We start from the raw sequence: 19,474 nt of genomic DNA, 5'->3' as shown, positions 1-19,474 counted from the left end.
GTTCACCAGATTACAAGTCCACTGCTCTTAACCACTACACCACACTGGGAATGATAGCAAAACCCTGGATGGGGTGAATCCAGGGTGGGTATGTCCACCTCCCAAAATAATGAAAAGGGTACAAGAACCATCTTATGGTGGTTCCTGGAGCACTGTAGCTTGCAGTTACAACAATGAGGTCCTTGGATACACTGTGAGATGAAGCACTTGAAGAGACTGTGTTTGATTGATTCTCCATTCACTGAGGGCTGGTTTCTGGTTGTATGCACCCCCTGTTAGAAAGAAAATAGGCCGCTTAATCAGGAGGTCTCTTCTCGCCAGCTGCCGTTGCCGGCACCCTCCAAAGGGAGACGAGCAAAATCCAAAAGACAATACAAAGTAAGTGCTGTTTTCCTGCTAAGCTAATCAGTTCTGTCTGAGGATGAAGGGATGTGTGCCAGCTGAAAATCAATGCCCTAAATCAACTTGGTGCGCGTCAGAGCACCGCCAAAGTGTCAGCTGCTAACAAGGGAATAAAGGAAACTGTTATTGGATACTTAGGACTCTTTTGTAAGTGCATGTGTAAAATAACATATTTAATTTAATGCAAAGTTATAAAGCTAATTGGGCTTTATGGGCATTTCATCAGGGAAGCAAAGAGCAAGTTGCCTCCTCCCTCCCCTGCAACAACTGTTTAATCCTTCCTGGATTGCAGATCGTCCTTTTCAGGCATTTGTCTGTAACTTACAAGCACAATTTTCAGCGGCTTTTCCTTCTGTGACAGAGGCTTTGGGGAGGGGACGTTCCTCCCCTCTGCAGCCTGTGGCTTCATAGGAACACAGGAAGCTGTCTTGGTGGTCCATTTAGCTCACTACTGTCCACATGATGGGCAAAGGATCTCCAGGGTTTCAGGCAGGGGATCCCTGGGATTGAACCAGAGACCTTCTTTGTGCAAGGCAGATGCTCCACCACTGAGCTTACTGCCCCTAGCATGCCATTCTTCTCCCTGCCTGTCCAATTCCCCACATTTCCTTCTCCTCTCAGACAGGACTCCAACTGGTCTGTTCCACTTTACCTCTTTCCTCTCAACCTCTCAGGTCGCAACCTTCATTTCTTAAGCCCCACAATCCCCCCATGACATTTGCAGTCTCCTGTTCTACTTGGCTGTGTTCACACCATACACTTAAAGCACAGGTGGCACTGTGGTCTAAACCACTGAGCCCCTTGGGCTTGCTGATCAGAAGGTAGATGGTTCGAATCCCCGCAATGGGGTGAGTTCCCATTGCTCTGTCCCAGCTCCTGCCAACCTAGCAGTTCGAAATCACATCAAAGTGCAAGTAGATAAATAGGAAGGTAAACGGCGTTTCCGTGCACTCTGGCTTCCATCACAGTGTTCCATTGCACCAGAAGCAGTATAGTCATGCTAGCCACATGACCCAGAAAGCTGTCTGTGGACAAACACTGGCTCCCTCAGCCTGAAAGCCAGATGAGTGCCGCAAGCCCATAGTCGCCTTTGACTGGACTTAACCATCATGGGGTCCTTTACCTTTTACATTTTGAAACACACATGCACCTTGCAAGAGTTTTGGGGGCTGTAGTGCACCCCCTCACCAAACTGCAGTTCCCAAAACCCTTAACAAACTGCCGCTCTTGGGATTCTTTATGGGGGGAGCCATGTGTTTCAAATGTGCTTTAAATAGATAGTGTGTATGCAGAACTAGATGCTGTTTCTTCCATTTCCCCTCTCCCTTGGCCTGTCTGCCCAGCATGCACCGCTAGGATCTGAGCAGTTCAATGGGGTCAGAGCTCCCTCCCATTATATCAGAATTGGTTTTAGATGTTGTAATTGTTTTTATCTCTTGTGTGTTTGCAATCCTTGGCTCCTTTAGGAGAAGGAGGGGGTGGAATAGAAATTTAAATAATAATAGAAGTCAGGGTCATACAGTGATGCTGATTGGCAGGAGATTCCAAACAGACCAAAAAGAAAAGAAAAAAGGAGCATTTCTTCATGTAATTAATGCCTGCAATTCACACCCAAAATGTGGGGGTGGCCACTGACTGCTTTAAGGAGGATTAGTCTCTTTCCAGATGGGGGCTTAATATTACAAATGGGCCCTTCAGATTTCATAAACATTGTCAACAGCTTTGAAAACAAACAAACCCTCGCCTGGTTTTCTGTGGGAAGCAAAAATCCAGATTAAATTGAGGGTATGGGGATTTGGGCTGGCAGTTTAAGGCCAATGGTGCCAGAATAAACCCTTGTCTGGAAGCACCACCAACTGATAGAAAAGAAGTCAAGGTTTTCTAGGCATGACCACTCAGAGAGAGTCCTGCTTGCTTCCAGCTCAATTCTACGCAGAGTAGATCAAGTTAAGTTGTTGCAGTCACTCAGCAGTTTATTCAGTTTCCCTGATGTCTCCCTAATTGTTAATTTCCACATTATATTCAGACTTTCACACGCAGTAAAAGCCACTTCCATAAAGTTAACAGAATTATGTGTGTGTTTAGCACTCATTTCCATGTTATTTGATTTGAGGAAAAAATCAATTTGCAGCCTTCTTAACAGGGAAAATCATGGGAGCAAAGTGGCAAAATTTGAGGTAGCTTTCCCGCTGTTTCTGTGGAGAAATCATGGGGGAACATAAACAGGCGTGTGTGGAAAGGGTGAGGGACTAGCAGTGTTGTTCAATGATGTTCATTGTTGTGTCACACCATGTCCACTGGTGTTAACAAAATTTTGTGTGCTGTGCTGGCATATCAGTCCAAAAGCCATAGTTCCATGGCCAAAGGTACTGCAGTGAGAATGGAACTTTAGAAAACACAACAAAAGCGCTAACATTTTAACCAGGAAAACTAACACACAGTATTCCCCATGTCTTGATGCACTTTTAGTCATGTCCATTAATGTCAGTGAGTCTACTCTGCAATCCAGCTCTATGCTTTTGAGTTCTAGCTTCCTGGAGCCACAGCAGGAGAGGGCTATTGCCTTAAAGTCCTGCTTGTGGACATCCGATGGGCATTTGGTTGGCCAATGAGGGGAAGAGGATGGGATGGAGCTTTGTTTTGATCCAGCAGGGCTCTTCTTTGGTCCTTATCCATGGACAGCAGGAAGCACAGCAAAGCTGACTTGTCCTTCTCATGCAGATCATCTCTATGATCTTTGGACCACAGAGATTCCCGCAGCACTTGAGTTTCAGCAACAGGATAGCTCCTTTACATAGCAACATAATTTCTCCTTTTGTGTGCCTAACTTTTGCATCCTCCTTTTGTGTGTGTGTGTGTGTGTGTGTGTGTGTTTGTCCTTTCCAATGGAAAGATGGGGGGAATTAAAAAAGGAATCCCAAGCTCTCTCTGGTTGCAATAAGTCTACTTCAATCTATCACCAGAGGCTGCTAGCAGCATCAGATTAGCCTGATTTCCCCATCTTTCAAAAGCGTTGCTTTTTTATTATTATGTTTTACTGCATGGTGTGAGGTTTCTTTATAAAACTGCCCACAAGCAAGCCATACGGTTCTCGTTGCTTATTTACACCCATCCCAAATCACCCGCAAAGCGTTGCCAGCCTTGCAATGGCTAACTCTGACAGACAGTGTTTCAGAGAAGAGCTGTTAAAAAAAAAAAAAGTTTAGAAAGCAGCATAAGTGCCAACAGCTCAGAAAATAAGCTAAAACTCATCTCCAGAAAGTGATTGGACTGTGTTAACATTCAAGGGGGATGTTGACAGCACAATGGAAAAGGACCGAGATGCACAACCCCCATTATTATCACTGATGGGAGTCGCATGTCATGTGTTGTTCCTCCCCCTCAGCGCCAACCTTCTTCCCAGGGTGTGCTGAGTGCCACAAATCTTCAGCCATCTGAACGAATGAGAGAAAGAAAATACCTGCAACAGAGGACTAAGGCTAGGGCTTCCTCGGCAGGGGTTCAGAAGTTGAGGGCATGCCTCTCCTCCCCCCCGTCGCTGTCTTCACTTCCACCCTAACTAACCTTGGGTTGGGCATAGCAGTCTTGAGCCATGGACTGTAGCAGCTGGACCCATGTCCCTTAAAGGTCTGCCCTGCCCCTTTGGTGGCTTGGTGAAGGAGGATGGCTTGCTGCAGCACCACCAAGGTGGATGGCTAGATGGTGGCTACTACAGCACTCTAAGCAGGGTGTTGGGTCCCTGATCCTATAAAGAAAAAAGAGAAGTCTAAACAGTGGTCCCAGTGCAAGTAACTAGCTCATACAGAAGTCTTTCTATGCAGTTGTGGGCCATGGGGAAATGTTCACCTTTGGCTTCCATGCAGCTGAGAGATGCCTGGTTCCCTCCACAGCCACGTCTCCCTTCTAACAGCCCCAAGCCATGGTGATGGCCACTGTCTGTTCCTCCCCCTTCCCCAACAGCCCCAGCAGTGCAACCATCTCAGCTTTTCCCAAGAAGGCTGTCAAAGCAGTGTCAACAGAGGCACTCTCCAGGGTTGTCTCTCTGCATGGTGCCTCACACGGAGGAGGGATCCTACATCATGACGGTGGATCCTTCCTCAGAGTGAGGTGCTGGGGGCACAGATGGACTTGGAGAACCTCAGGTGATGGAGTGCCAAGGGTGCTTTGCTGCGGTAAACTGAACTTTTCTCACTCTCTTTGCTGCTCCACAGCCTCAGCTACCAGGCACACCCTTTTGCATAAGTAGGATGGGGTGGCTTAAACCAGGCATAGGCAAACTCCGGCCCTCCAGATGTTTGGGACTACAACTCCCATCATCCCTAGCTAACAGGACCAGTGGTCAGGGATGATGTGAATTGTAGTCCCAAACATCTGGAGGGCCGGAGTTTGCCTATGCCTGGCTTAAACAATGGCCCACCCATGAGGCAAGGTGAGGCAAGCACCTCAGGTGGCAGGATTCACAGGGTCAACAGATCTGCCCACTGTTGCTGACACTGCACCCCCCCCCTTCCCAGTTTAGATCTTTATTTCCCCCTTATTCCTGATGTAGGTCTTCACTCACCTCTTCTTCCCTGGCCAGGATGAGGAGCCATTTTGTGGTTCACCTCATAGGCCAAAACGTCTTGGGCCAGCCCTGGTTGATAGGGCAGTGGGCCTGTGGGTGGCAAGCAGCAGGTAACCGTGATCTGCCACTCTCCTGATATGCTCCTGAGAAGCTCACTCCAGCTCATGGTAGGGTAATCCTGCACTGAGATCAGCAAGCAAAACTTTGTGGATGTCCAGGAATATCACCTGACCTACTCTGGCTTATCAGTGCAAGGAGATGTGCTTGATTGACATAGCCAGTTCTTATGTAGTTTGACATGAGCTAAATTCCCACCTGGCACCCTTCAGATCCTGTGAACTGGCTATCCATACAGAAGCAAGATTGAATTCAGTACAAGGGTCTCCCGTTCCATATCACTCCTGCTCCTCGAGGGCCAGTTTCCCCACATGCCCATTTCTAGTATTAACAGCTAAAGTCAAGCCATTGTTAGCCTGCCCTAGTCCCTCTTAAATAGATTAGCATGCCACCACAATCACCTCCTTTTAAGAATGCACCAGCAAAGCCATTTAACATTTTGCCCTTTTAAGAGAATCCAGAAGCAGAATGAGCAGCAAAAGATCAACTCATGGCATAAAGCAGAGGCCAGGAGAGGATTAGGGTTAAATATGCATTATTGCAAAAGTACAAGAGAAGAAGGTCATACCTCCCCCAGTCTGTAGTAGATACAGGATTAAACAGAGAGCCTTTAATCACTAATCACTTACTGTACCTTTCAGAGGCAGTACATAAAAGACAAACAGCAATGAGTCAGCTCTTGCTGCACAGCCTACAAATCAGTGGGAAGCTCAACAACAGCCGCCAGAGACATGGAGCTTAGGATATCACTTTTGACTAGCCAAGACCATCAAAGCCCCTAGATTTCTGAGGCAGAGGCAGGTGAGGAGATTGTGACAAGGTCCAAAATGTTGTGGCAACAACTGCCGTCCCTGCCTCATGCATGAAATACATGCATACAATACAACCACAATCCCTGCCTCATACAATAAGAGCTCTGCTGTATATTACAGAGGATTTGATTGTCCATAAGCAAGGAGTGACTAACTCAATAGCCTGTAGGCCATCTGTTGCCTAGACCAATGGACTGGATGTCTCAAGCTATTCACTTGAGACTCATCCTGGTTTTAGGCAGCCAGTTCTAGGGAACCCCAACTATTGGCCATGTTGGCTGGGCCTGATGGGACTTGGGAGTCCAACAACATCTGGAGGGCCACAGGTTCTGCACCCTGTCTTCGGCTCAGATTTCACTTGATGTTTGCCATGGCATCAGCATCTGTATGGATAGTTTACAGCCAGGCCATAACATCCACCCTTCTGTCTGCTTCTGGATTCAACACAAGTAATAATAATAATATTAATAATAATAATAATAATATATTTTATTTATATCCCACCCTCCCCAACCAAAGCCGGGCTCAGGGTGGCTAACAACAATAAAATAATACAACATTCTAAAATCATTTCATTATAAAATTAATTCAAATCAAATTGATGGCAACCATTGGGCTAGAGTTCTATGAAGATTGCCAAAGGAGGGAGTCAGGCTGTGCCCTTTCAGGCCCTGCGGAAAGATGCCAAGTCCTGCAGGGCCCTAGTCTCTTGTGACAGAGCGTTCCACCAGATTGGAGCCACAGCCGAAAAAGCCCTAGCTCTAGTTGAGGCCAGCCTAACCTCTGTGGCCTGGGACCTTCAGGATGTTTTTATTTGAAGACCGTAAGTTCCTCTGTGGGACATACCAGGAGAGGCAGTCCCGTAGGTACGAGGGTCCTAGGCCGTATAGGGCTTTAAAGGTTAAAACCAGCACCTTAAACCTGATCCTGTACTCCACCAGGAGCCAGTGCAGCTGGTATAGCACCGGGTGAATGTGATCTCACAGCGAGGACTCCGTAAGGAGTCTCGCTGCGGCATTCTGCACCCGCTGGAGTTTCTGGGTCAGTCTCAAGGGCAGCCCCATGTAGAGCGAGTTACAGTAATTCAGTCTGGAGGTGACCGTCACATGGATCACAGTGGCTAGGTCAGGGCGAGAGAGGTAAGGAGCCAACTGCTTAGCTTGGCGGAGATTAAAAAATGCTGCCTTTGTTATAGCTGCAATCTGCGCCTCCATGGAAAGGGAGGTGTCGAAGATTACACCTTGCTTCCTCTGACCTTCAGAGCCCTCCATGGTGTTGTCCCCTGTTTCATTTCCAGTCTTCTGTCCCAAGACATCCCCACCCATGACCTTCACACCTCCTGCTTTCTTACACTCAGCCATTTGAAGGTCTCCTGTTTCCTCAAAAGGCTCTGCCTTTTACTCCCTTAGTGCCACCCCCCGCAAAAAAAAAGTCAAGCCAAACTTTCAGCATTTTGAAAAGTTTGTGTTTAAGGTCATTAAGGTGTGTGACATATTTTACTTGCACTGCTGTTTAAACTGTGATGGAAGTCACAGTGCACAGTGCACGAACACCAAAAAAAAATCAATATTACATTGTTAATCTGGTGTTTAGCTAGCCGTGCATGCTGCTTTCAGGACAAAGCCAATATAATACAGATTCTATTCATTAGAACACAAGTAGGCTTCTCTGGTAAGGTTCAAGTTATTATAAAGGCCCTCTGAGCCAGAGTTCAACCACCTCTGGAGGACTATAAGTTCCCTACCCTGATTTGAAAATACGATACTGCTTTATATCATGTGCAATGCTGAGCTCTCAGTGGCCCGCTGAATTTATACATAAAGTCTGTTTTAGCAGCAGTTTCCACAAATGAATGCAAATGGGTGTTTGACTAGACATCTCTTGCTAGCAGTCCTTCAGCATATCATAACAATCCACTCTAAACCATCTTAAAGACGTACAACCATTTACAAAATGAGGAATGTTTCATTGTGAAATATTCAGTTTTTATTACTTCCAGTAAATAGCAAAATAAGGGGTATGTGTATTATATATCTAAAACCCAAGCATGTGAGATGGATTTTCAGTAAGTGAGGCAGTATGTGTGTGTTGCTCTCCATTAGATTCCACAGAAATCAATCTGAAATCTGGTTTGGGCAACTAAAATTGGATCTAAAACTATTTAATTTGGTTTCAAGAGTGTTTTCCTCCCTTCTGCCGCTGAGCCGGAGGACACGAAGAGATAAAATACCTTGAGTTATTATCACTTTATGGGCACCTCCATCTCCGAGAGTGAGGATTACGCCATATGATGCGTTTCTCAGTGGTTTGGCTTGGACTGTATTGGCAGTCAACAAATAACATGTTTTCTCCCAAGTCTTTTAACGCACGGATCCTCCTTTTACTTTGGCACTTTCAAAAAATATACTTTGGGGGATGAGCCACGGCTTATAGACTTAATCGGTGCAGGAATTTGTGTAATAGAAATGTTAAAAGGGGAGAGGGCGGAGGCCCCACCATCAGCCAGCCTTTTTAATTAATGATTGTTGTCTTCTTTAAGAATCGGTCCTTAAGATTGGCTTTGGGTCCCTTGTACTACGTCCCACTGCTGACAGAGGCCTTGCAAGTGGGAATAAGAGACAAAGCCAGGGGCAGCCAAAGGGATAAACCTGGAACTGGGTTGTGTGGATGTGCTGACAAGAATGCTGAATAGGTTTTGCTCGTGCCTGTTTAGGGAAGTGCTTAATGTTTAACAGACCACTGTATTTGAATACTTAGTTGGAAGCCGCCCAGAGTGGCTGGGGAAACCCAGCCAGATGGGTGGGGTATAAATAAATTATTATTATTATTATTATTATTATTATTATTATTATTATTATTATTACATCATACCTCGGTTACAGATGCTTCGGGTTGCACGATTTCGGGTTGTGCACCATGCCAAACTTGGAAGTACCGGAATGGGTTACTTCTGGGTTTCGGCGCATGTGCAGAAGCACTAAATCGTGCTTTGCGCATGTGCAGAAGTGCTGAATCACAACCCGCATGTGCACAGATGCGGCACTGTGGGTTGTGAACTCTGTGGGTTGTGCATGTGCTTCCCGCACGGATCACGTTCTCAACCCGAGCATCCACTGTGTTGTTGTTGTTGCTGTTGTTGTTATCGTCATCCCTGGACCTCGCTGCTGCCCTGCATAACCCCAAGTAAACAGGAGTGATGCTACAGTTGGGAGGTTGAGACCACAGCCCCCCCCACCAGCTGTTTCTGGCAAAGCCTTTTCTGTTGTGCTACCAAAACTGCAATATCCTTCCTGGGGAGATTCTGGTAGGATCCTCCTATTCTTGCCTACAGATGAGTGCCCATCACCCATCTGTTGCAGCAGCATGTGACTGCTCTTGTCAAACTTTTAACGGTTCCACTGCTGCCATTGGTGAGTTTGCTATTCTGTAAGTCTATTGTGTATTGAACGACAGGTTTTTAAAGCAGGTTGTTAGCCACTTTGGATATGTAGAAAAGCAGGATGGCTGAGAGATAAGGCTCCTCATTCAGTAACCTGGAATCCTGCAAGATTTGCAAAATGGTAGGATGTCTCCCCTCCCCCCACCGATACCCTTGTTTAAAACAATCCCACTTTAAAAAAAAAAAATCACCAATGTGCAAAGTAGCTTAGAGGAATCAATTAGAATAGAATGATAATGGAAGCAATTCAGTAAAACATCATTAATGCTGATGTGGCAAGCGACCAGTGACCATCTGTCTAATCCTTGCTACATAGTCAGAAAACGTTTTAAAACACAATTATTAATAGTCCTCATTAACGTCCATGCAACAAAGAGCATGCCACATGAGGATTTATGAGGATTTGGGCAAGAAAATGATGAAATTTCCATTGATTTCCTCGAATCAGGGGTCAATTAACAATATTGCTAAGCTGCTGCCTTCCAGATGTTTTGGACTACAACTCCCATCATCCCTACGATCCTCCTCTCAAGTGCAGGAGCTCTGTGCATGAGCATTGCTATGTCCAGGCAGCCCTAATATGTGAGCCTTGGAGGCTGTCAAGATCTACCAGCAGCAGGGGCAAAGCTAGCCTGTGAGGCCTAACAACCAACCACATGTGATTTAGCTATGATTCATGCATTGCAACCGGTTGGGCTACATGGCCCTTGAAGTCCCATCAAAATCTCTGTTATTTCCAACACGTGGAGACATCATCTGTACTCCCTCTCCGCCACATGGGAAAATTAAATTAGTTACATGAGCCACAAAGGAAGAAGTCTAGGGGGGCAGAATTATAGGAAATACCAAACATGGCTGGAGGAGTAGATGAAAGGAGGAGCTTGGGCAGAATAGAGGAAATAGGGGGTAAACGAAGGAAATTATCCAGCAAGCAAGATAAACGTCACTGTCAGGAGCAGAAAGGTCAAGAGCTTGGCTCTTCTGCTGTTTCTGAGCATGGGAAGCTGTTTGCGACAGTAATGAAGCACAAAAAGGAGCATAAATATTGCAGAAAGGGCTGTTTAAGCTTCGTTGCGATGTACTTAAGAGAGTGGATTTTATTGCAAGCAAGAATGCCTGGAAACGGCCATCGTCAGGTTAAACTGCATGGTGTGTGAATGGAAATGGGTGCTTCTCCTTTGTGGCTCATGAACATGTTACTGTATGAAATGGATTAAGGGGCCTGACTTTTGATGAACACAGACACAGCAAATATATACACTCACTGAACCAAGATATATTTTTATTCTGGTCCTTATGAGGAATTGACAGATCTGTCCATTTTGGCTCTCATATTTTTCCAGCCTTGATCTTTCCTCCTCTCTCTCGTTGTTCTCCACAGAGCCCATAATTTGTCTGCACTGAGTCCACAGGGCAATTTTTCTTCCCTCAGATCCCTCGCTCAAGGGAACCCTCCCTCCACAAATCTTCAGCAAATATTTTCATTTGCCCACTTCTCCCAGATGCAGTGAATCTTCCATTTGTAAACCGTTGGGATCAAATACTAAACAATCACTTTTGTCGTCTTTTATTGACCTAGCCGCAGCCTTGCCTAAACTGGGAGTACATTTTTTACATGAGACAAAAATTAATCTTCTCGTTTCGATCTCACGGCTGTTTCAAAAGTAGCGGCGGAGGCGTTGCAAGCAGCAGGCTGTGAGGATTTAAGGGAGGTTGTGATGCCTCAGCACGTAATCTGATGGGGGCAAGGGGGAGGGGGAGGGTTGCACAGGTGCAAAGTTCTTCAACTTTGTTCAGTTTCACTGAATGTCTGATTCCATCGCAGTTAGCATTCTGACTGCGTTCTCCATTTTTAAAGACTGGGCACTGGGCACGGGGTTAGCTGCTTGGCTGTTAGGCGTGACCTTCCTTATCAGTCAATTTAGAGGACAGTCAAAGGAACAAGGTATAATTCCAAATGGAGCAAGATCACAAGGGGGGGATGGGGAAGGTTAGGAATAAGTGAATCTCTCACGTTTTCTCTGGTTCTCGTTTCACTTTTTAAGTTCAGTTTTCCACATTTCCACATCAATTTGTGGGGTTTTTTTTTAAAAAAAGTTCCTCACGAAAATTCAGAAGGATTTAGTGCAAATTTCTTCATATACATATTATGTGCATTTTTTTTGCTAATATATGCATCTCTGTACACAATTTACCACTGTAAGTGCATTTCTTGGCTGGAGAACTACACAGTGAAATTTAGAGCCATGCAAATTTCAATGTTTTACTGTGTTTTCACTATGCTTCACTTCATGTATGGTTTTGGGAAAGTGTGAATTGAATAGGTTTGCCTATGAACGCGAACTGAGTTGAATTTCTTCCCCATCCCTAGTCGAGGGCAATGTGGGGCAGAGAATGACCCACAAAAAGCAGGCCCAGGCAGATATTTCCTTGCCCAGGCATTAGGAGTGGGACCCCACTCACTAGCTCCCAACCCCAACCTATGCCAGTTTAGTAGAAGTTCTGAAAGGGACTTCTATACATACATAAGGTCAGGAACCCCAATCACATAGGGGGTCTGTTGCAAATGCAAAGGTGAGAGCTGGGCTAGCAGACATGGTCTAGCTCCCACTTCAGTGAATGTGGTCAGGGGGTGGGGGTGCCTTAAGGCTATAGAGTGTCCCCACTTATTTTGTTTCTTGAACTACCCTGATTCACAGTTCTGGTTTTCATGGAAAGCACAAACATTGTTTTACCACTTCAGTGTGATGACAAAACTATGGTTTTCCTCCAGCAAGTGTCAGGGCAGGGAAAGTAATTGTAGAACAGGCTCTCCGTGTTTTTGGCCTACAACTCCCATGATCCCTAGCTAGCAGGACCAGTGGTCAGGGATGATGGGAATTGTAGTCTCAAAACATCTGGAGGGCCAAAGTTGAGGAAGCCTGTTGTAGAGCATGAGCAGAGGACGGAATAATGTGTGAGCTTTAGGCTCCTTCCAGGCTGTATAGCACCAAACCATGGCCTACCATTACATCTAAACAGAGGCACAGAGGAAGTTTTTCTTTCTTTACAAATGATACTTGGCTGCAAACACGGGCTCTATTCAAGTGTTACAGCCGTCACATGGTGATAACTGCATATGGGGAGAGCAGGGAAATACTAGCTCAACCCCATGCAACTTGGAACCCTGGATAACCATGGTTTAAAACCATAAAGGGAGCCTGTTGCAGACTTTCAACCTCCAATGGCGATGCAACAGGGGGATCAGGACTCCATGATCCCAGCCACGCTCTCTCCACATTGCATGGCTTTTTCAACAGAGCTAAGAAAGGAAGGGATTTTGGTGCACATGGGGGAAGAAGGGAGTCAGACAAAAGCCTGAGGCTCCTTCCAGGCTTGTTCTCTTAGTGCCAAGCATGGCTTGGCATTACGACAGAACTGAGCTGCTGACTTTGTAAGGTGCATGGGCATAACGCCTTGCTGCATGCTAGGGAGACTTTCCTTCAGCTTTGTTCTCTCCATGGAAAAGGATTACTGCATTGCTTAAACTAATATATGAATGAAAATTCCTACAGTCTCAAGCAAGCACTTTCTATTGAAGTACAAATATGGGTAATTCTTAACATGCAGAGTATGCTGCACTAGGGTCTTGTGCTAATGGGATTATTAGCATCCACCCAGTGGAAGGAAGGAATTTTGGCATGTGGTGGAAGCAATCTATAAAGGGACACAAAGGTGAGCTGATTGATCCAACAGCAAATCCTAACAGATTTCATCTGGGGAGCTCTGCATATATAAAGGTCCTGTCTAAAACAGAGAAAAATCAAAAGAGAAGTTTACACTTGGAGAAATGCAGAAGTCCCACGGTGTTTAGCCATGGGCAGTTATTCTTTACAGTACCAATGGCACTTCAAATTATACATATAATAAAAATGTAAGATTGTTGTCATGCCGCAGTTTGCTTGTTCACAGTTGGCACTGTGAACTACAATGTGGTGGGTGGGTCTGTTGCTTGCAGAAGAACAGCTAGAACAGGCTGCAGCAGACCACCTGTTCAACTGGTTCCCCTCCCTGCCAGCCCCAGAGCCTTTGACCCTGGAATCCAGATCCTCAGGCCGATCAGCAACATTACCGTTCACCTTCCTCCTCCCTGGCCAGCTTGAAGATCTTCTGCTGCCACCATTGATTAGAATGATAAGTTGGCCCAGGAGGAGGAGGAGGAGCATGGGGTGGAGGAAAACAGCCAAAAAAATTAGCTAGCTAGCCTGCTGCTGCTGCAACCAATTAAGATGAAATGTCAACCTGGGTAAGGTGGCAGAAGATCCCTAAGCCACTGCTTTTGGCTCCCTTCTCACATTGCTCCTTCTGCTGGGCAGATTCTTCTTCCTACTTGGCTGCAATGACAGCATGAGGTAGCGAACGGGAAGGTCTAAGCTGGGAAGGTTAGAAAGTTCTATGGCAGTGGAGAGTGGCAAATGATGTTAGCGGGAGCCCAGCCCCCAGTTATACTTAAGCATAAAATGAAGGGTTCCTGGCCTCTTAAGAGCTTACCATCCAAACATAGCATTTGGTGAAGACAACAGTGGAAGTGACCTATGGTTTGGGAGGTCAAGGTAGAAAGGGGAAAGGGGAAAGGGGGGTGGACAAGAGCAGCAAGGGATCAGAGCATAGCATGTTGGAACTAGGTTGACACACATTTCATACGTATGTACTCTCCCCCTCCCCTCCTCTCGTTACAGAAAAAGTAAGCATTTTGTCAACTTTCATCGCGCCCTTCAAGTATTTAAGTCCTGGTGCAGCAAATATGGAAGACGAAGACAATTTAAGTAAGCAGTTTCTCTTCTTCATATTGAGGTGAATAGTAGAGCCAATAGGAAGTTCTGTATCATATGTGTATGTGGCTGAGTACAGATTTTTTAAAAACAAAACGCATTTTGGTAATGCGCGTCATCTAAGAGCCCATCCAAACTACCATTTCAGCCAAGGAGAAAATCAGGACAGAGAATATCAAAGTGACATTGTCCTGGTATTGTGTGGTCCTCATGTATTCCTGCTTGCATAGGGCACCCAATAACAAGGGAGTGTGGTTCTTCATCCTCTTTCCCTATTGGGTTCTGACCGATGGCATCCTGCCATGTTGTCTTTCGGATTCATCACATAGTGCTTGTTTACAGAAAACTTTGCAACTGGAATCTGACACCTTTCAGTAATAAGAATTGATAGCTCTATATCTGGCGATAGATAAAACCTAAAAGATTCTTCTTATGGTTATAATGAAACATTTTATGATAAGAAGCTATTCATGATAAAATTAGAAATTATTGAGGATGATGGGTATGCATAAATTTATACTCATGGGAGGTGTATATATTATATACAGTATTATGTTTGTTTTATAAATTGTATTATATTTATATTATATTTTGTGTATGCTTATCTCTCTCTGTGTGTAATGATTATTATTTAGAGCATTTGTACCCATGGTTTTTTTCCCCCTGCCATAAAGACTCCTGGAGTGGCTTACATGCAGTCAATTACAGTCCCAACCCGAAGGCTTACTATCTAAGAAAACATGGCACACAAGGGAAAGGGAGGGAAGAGGAAGAAATCCAAGCCAGGCACCCATTCTTAAACAGTTGTTCTTATAATGCCAGCTGGCAGAGTTCAGAGGTAGGAGGTCCCTGATGGAGCTGGTCTTCCAGGAAAGCTGATTGAATGAGCCCTGTTTCCCATCTCCCACTAATACGGTCTAATGGAACACATGGATGAGCGTGTATGGAGAGAGATAGAGAGAGAGAGAGAGAAGATAGGATACCTCCAGTTATTCAAATGACATTTTGGGCAACTGCACAGGCCTGTTGGCATAAAAGAAAAGTCTTCAAGAGATGACACCAAATACCCAACTCCTAGTGGAGGCCGGTTGGGCCTCTGTAACAAGAGAGACAACCAACAGAGAAAGAAAAGAGAATTGGCAATTGATTTATACACTGTACTTGTCCTGCCACATTCACTGGCACCAGCGGTATTGACACACAAGCCCATTCTGTTTGGAAGTCTGTGCACATTCTCTTGCTCAAGCCATTCCATTAGCAAAACAAGTGCACTGCTAAGGGGCTAACTTAGCGCTGCAGTGAATGCCTCCTATTAAGTTTCTCTCTTTTTTTTAAGAGGGTAAGAGGCAGGAGATCCAAGACCCAATGCAAAAGAACCAGGACCCCCTGAGCCACCTGCTAGTGATGCCCCCAGTGGAGAAGAGGATGCACAAAACAATTCCCTTCTGTTCTCCGGCACCTATTTTAATGCATCCAGAACATTGTCGTGCCCTCTGCCAGTGACTGCTGGAATATGAAGCTAAGATAAGTCACATTAGATAGAAAGAAAAACTGAATAATGAAGAGAAAGTGGAACCAGGTGGGGAGTGTGTGGCATATTATCATATTCACCAGCCCAGACATTAATTTGTAAGTGTCATCTTACCTTTTTGTTGTAACATGTTGGTGGATTTGGGGGAAGAGGGAGGACGTGCTCCGATCAAACGATGCACTTCTGTTTATTTCAGCATCAGCTGCCAGATGGCTCTTTTTACCAGCTGGAAACTATGAAGGGCTGTCCCCTTAGAAATTATGGGTGAATAAATTTGTCCCTGTGATGTTAGTAATCCCTTTTTCTATTCTGAAGCCTCACACACAAATCCAAGACTCTGTATGCCTAAGGCTGCAACTAACTACACCTTTCCTGGCGAACACTTCCTTCATTATGCAGAGCAGCAACAGGGCGCTCTGATGTGTGCAGGAGAGAGCTTTGTGACTTTCTCATTTGCCCCTCTCATTTCCCTCGGAAGCTCACCTGCTCTGCTATCCAGTCTCCTGGATCTGAAAAAGTGGCAGGTATGAAAGAACCTGCCCGCTATCTTATCACAAACAGAAGCTGGTAGCTGGGATGCTGGAGTTTGCCCCATTGTCCAGGGGAGCTGGAGGCTCTGGTCTTTCCTGGTTCTCAAGCAGGCTTCCTCTGCTTCCTCCTGGGACAGGTAGCCTCATGGGGGTAGCTCATCATTTCATGAGCAGCTCTGAAGTTTCCAGCTCCTTCCCACTTCTGCTTTTGTGGGGGTGATGAACAGGTTTTGGGATCTAGTCAAGAGCCCAGGCAACTGGCCTGCTGGATTCTGGTGCTGCAGTTGGCAAGCTGAAGGATCTTCAGGACCAGTAAATTTCTCAGGGTTGGTGGTGGTGGGGTCTCAGGTACTTTCACCATCTGATCAAAGCTGCTTGACTTTGGGTACAAAGTTCCCAACAAAAGCGTCCTGACGCCCAACCGCTTTTCTCCAAAGAGTTCCCAACCCATGTTTCATCAATTGCAGATGAACAGCTGGAACTGAATCTGAGAACATGTCTTTGCCACTTGTCATGGGTGGTGGTTTGCCAGGGGCTTGATAAACTTGATACCATTGTCTTGACTGGGCAATGGTGGGCAGGGGGGACGATGACAGGTGGATATTCCCATTGCCATAAATATGTTCATCTTTGTTATCACAAACTCATGTAGGTGGACAGATATATATGTTGCATCTTGCCTTGGATGATGCTTGTATGTGGGCATCTGTGTTCACAACTGCACATTATTCATCTTCAGTGTATGAGTACATATTTAGCGTCCTGGAAGCAGGACCTGAAATCTGCATTTATTCAACTGATCCCCAGCAAAAGCTTTAAAAATAAAATAAAAATAAAGAAGTCTCATCAGACCCAGCAGCATCTCTGGTAATATGATATAGCTGCTGGGTTGCAGCCCAGTCCTGTCATGATGATGAGCTTCCAAAGATTGCTTTCCCAGTGAAATTCGTTCTTTCCAACAGTATGTCAAAAAGTGATGGAGGTGAAACCTTTTCCCCTCTGTCCTCAACGTGATGCAGATGGGCAGCAAATAGCCTGCTCTGTGCGAGAAGGGCAAAGAGAAAGAGAGAGCTATTGGCAAGCTGGCAGCAGGAAATGAAGGGTCTCAAATTCGCCTTTCTGAATCCACAGGCAGCAATCTGACAAAGCCAGTCTGCATTATGAATGCAGTGAACCTAAATGATTACAGATACCTTCATGGGTGCCCTAAAAGAAGTGTCTGTGGCCCAGGTTTCAGCCTGATAATGATGCGTGAATAGCAGCTGTTTAAGCCAAACAGCCAACACCACAGCTCAGTGCTTCACTATAATACTTCTGAGAACAAAAGCTGTAGGGCAGGTACTGGCAAAAGAAACCCCACCCCCCAGCTCCCCAAATTGTCTTCTTTGGGACACAGGGAAATGTTGCAAGGAGATTTTCACAAGGGAAATACTAAAGATGTCTCTCTTTTTATGCCAGGCCTTCAGGATGTCACTTTGATTCATGCAACTTGCAAATATACCTTTGAGGTCTCCCTTCCGATCCATGCAGCTCCTTCCACTAGATTTCCAAATGCAGGAAATTCACATGCCACCCTTTAACATGAAAATGTCCTTTTTGGAGCATCCAGCATGCTGGGGTTTTGTCTCCTTTCATCATCTAAGACACGCATACAGATAATATGCCAGTGCTGACTGGTGGTCAGAAAGTAGGTGGAGTCAGAGCCAACAACCAGCAGAACCAACTCTGGTGGCAATACTGAGACTAAGGAGGAGGGAACTGACAGGCAGTGTCACCCCCTGGACTGGTTCCAAGTAAGTTGGCAGGCAGGTTGGGGTTGGCTGAGAGCAAAAGGAAGTTGGTGGGGCAGTACCTCATTCCCCTAATTGACTAGACCCACCTATTGTGCAGTTTCTTCAAGATTGATATTTCTTTTCCAGCAGGAATGGTTTTACAAAAGCCAGGGAGAGGCAGGAAAAACAGAGTGCAATTTTCACATCTTCATTTCTGACATTTTTTACTTCCTGGAATGTAAACAGGAAGTGGAAGGCACTTGTGCTTCCTGTCCACCTACCCACTCCATTCCAGCTTCCTGACATCCAAAAGCAGCTCCTGGAGGTGGAAGTGACTTTATGGAGCCTCTAAGAAACTAAAGCTAAAGAATCTTTGACCTTGCTTCTGAGACTTTTCCTTGTAAGGGTACAAGGGGTGATATCCCTTTGCCATCCTTGGACTTGGGAAGGAATGCACTCCCAAAGTCAAGTTTGCTAATGACTCTTTGGCTTTGCATCTGTTTTGTTTCTCTGTAAAAAAAAAAGCAAGCGAGCAAAGGGTACCAATTTCTGATTAGACTGCTAGTATGCAGAGTAACCTATGTTTAGCAAGAACATTCAGGTACAGCTCTCCATTTGCCAAGTGCTTGTGTGGGAGAAGTAGTTGTGTGGCAAGGAAGAGTCAGTGGTGGCTGGTGAGCATTGGAACTGGTAGGGCAAAAGGCAGAAAGACCAACGGAAGATAGAGCCAGAGCCCATGAAATATGGAGCCAGGACCAATGGCAGGCACAGCCAACTAAGACCCGTTTTGTCTCCATCATCCTCTCTGCTAGAAGGGCAACAATGAGGCTAAGGAGGAGGAAGCTGACTGACAGTGCAACTCCCTGGAGAAGGTTGACCAGTCAGAGCTACTAGATGGCCAATGTAGGCTGGTGGAGCCTTAATGAATGAGCCTCCCGTGGGAAGGGAGGTCACATGGCAGATATCTACTCAGGCATCCAGTTTCCTCACCCAGTTTTCAGTCCAATGAGGCTCTCCTGTATAACGATTCCGAGCTTTGTCCACACTTGCTTGAGATATGTGGAGCAGCGCACCTCATCTCAGATGAGACTGGGCACAGTTTGGTCTGCTAGCATAAGAATGGTTCTCCTTTGCAGGAAGGGATTGGACTAAGTAGCATTCTCATCCTTCTCGACTCTCTGATTCTAAGCCGCTTATTTCATTGCTTAATTCCGCTTATAGTTAGGAAGCTTTTCCTGATGTTAAATCTAAACCTAGGAAGGCTTGTAAATCACAGGACAATCGGGGGGCAAGCTGTGCCTGGGGGCTGATGCAGCATGTTTAAGCTGCCCCACTTGTGCAGGCCCCCATGTGCTGAGCCTTTGGGGCAGCCTGTCATGTGACAATGCACAATGACATCAGAAAGGGGCAATATTCAGAAATGAGTGGGGGGCAGGGAAGCACCAATCTCCCAGGATGTTTTGTTACTGAACTTAAAGTGGCCATTTTTGAACAAA

The 19,474-nt window shown here is 45.6% G+C and overlaps 1 protein-coding gene across 9 annotated transcripts in view; it reads left to right on the top strand.

The window, feature by feature from the left end:
• The window catches only part of ADARB2 (adenosine deaminase RNA specific B2 (inactive)), a 387,063-nt gene that overhangs the window by 243,134 nt on the left and 124,455 nt on the right, over window positions 1-19,474 (top strand). For 7 of the 9 annotated variants that reach the window (XM_079946710.1, XM_079946707.1, XM_079946706.1 and 4 more), the window contains one exon: window positions 14,053-14,139. The exons of the other annotated variants lie outside the window; for them this stretch is intronic. In XM_079946710.1, the coding sequence (XP_079802836.1) occupies window positions 14,053-14,139 (87 nt within the window). The remainder of the gene's footprint in view (window positions 1-14,052; window positions 14,140-19,474) is intronic. 9 annotated transcript variants of the gene reach the window in all.

The sequence above is a fragment of the Podarcis cretensis genome, assembly GCF_951804945.1.
Source record: "Podarcis cretensis genome assembly, chromosome: 12".
NCBI classification, from domain to species: domain Eukaryota; kingdom Metazoa; phylum Chordata; class Lepidosauria; order Squamata; family Lacertidae; genus Podarcis; species Podarcis cretensis.
Note: the sequence above shows the minus strand (reverse complement) of the source record. Positions and strands in the feature narration are given on the sequence as shown.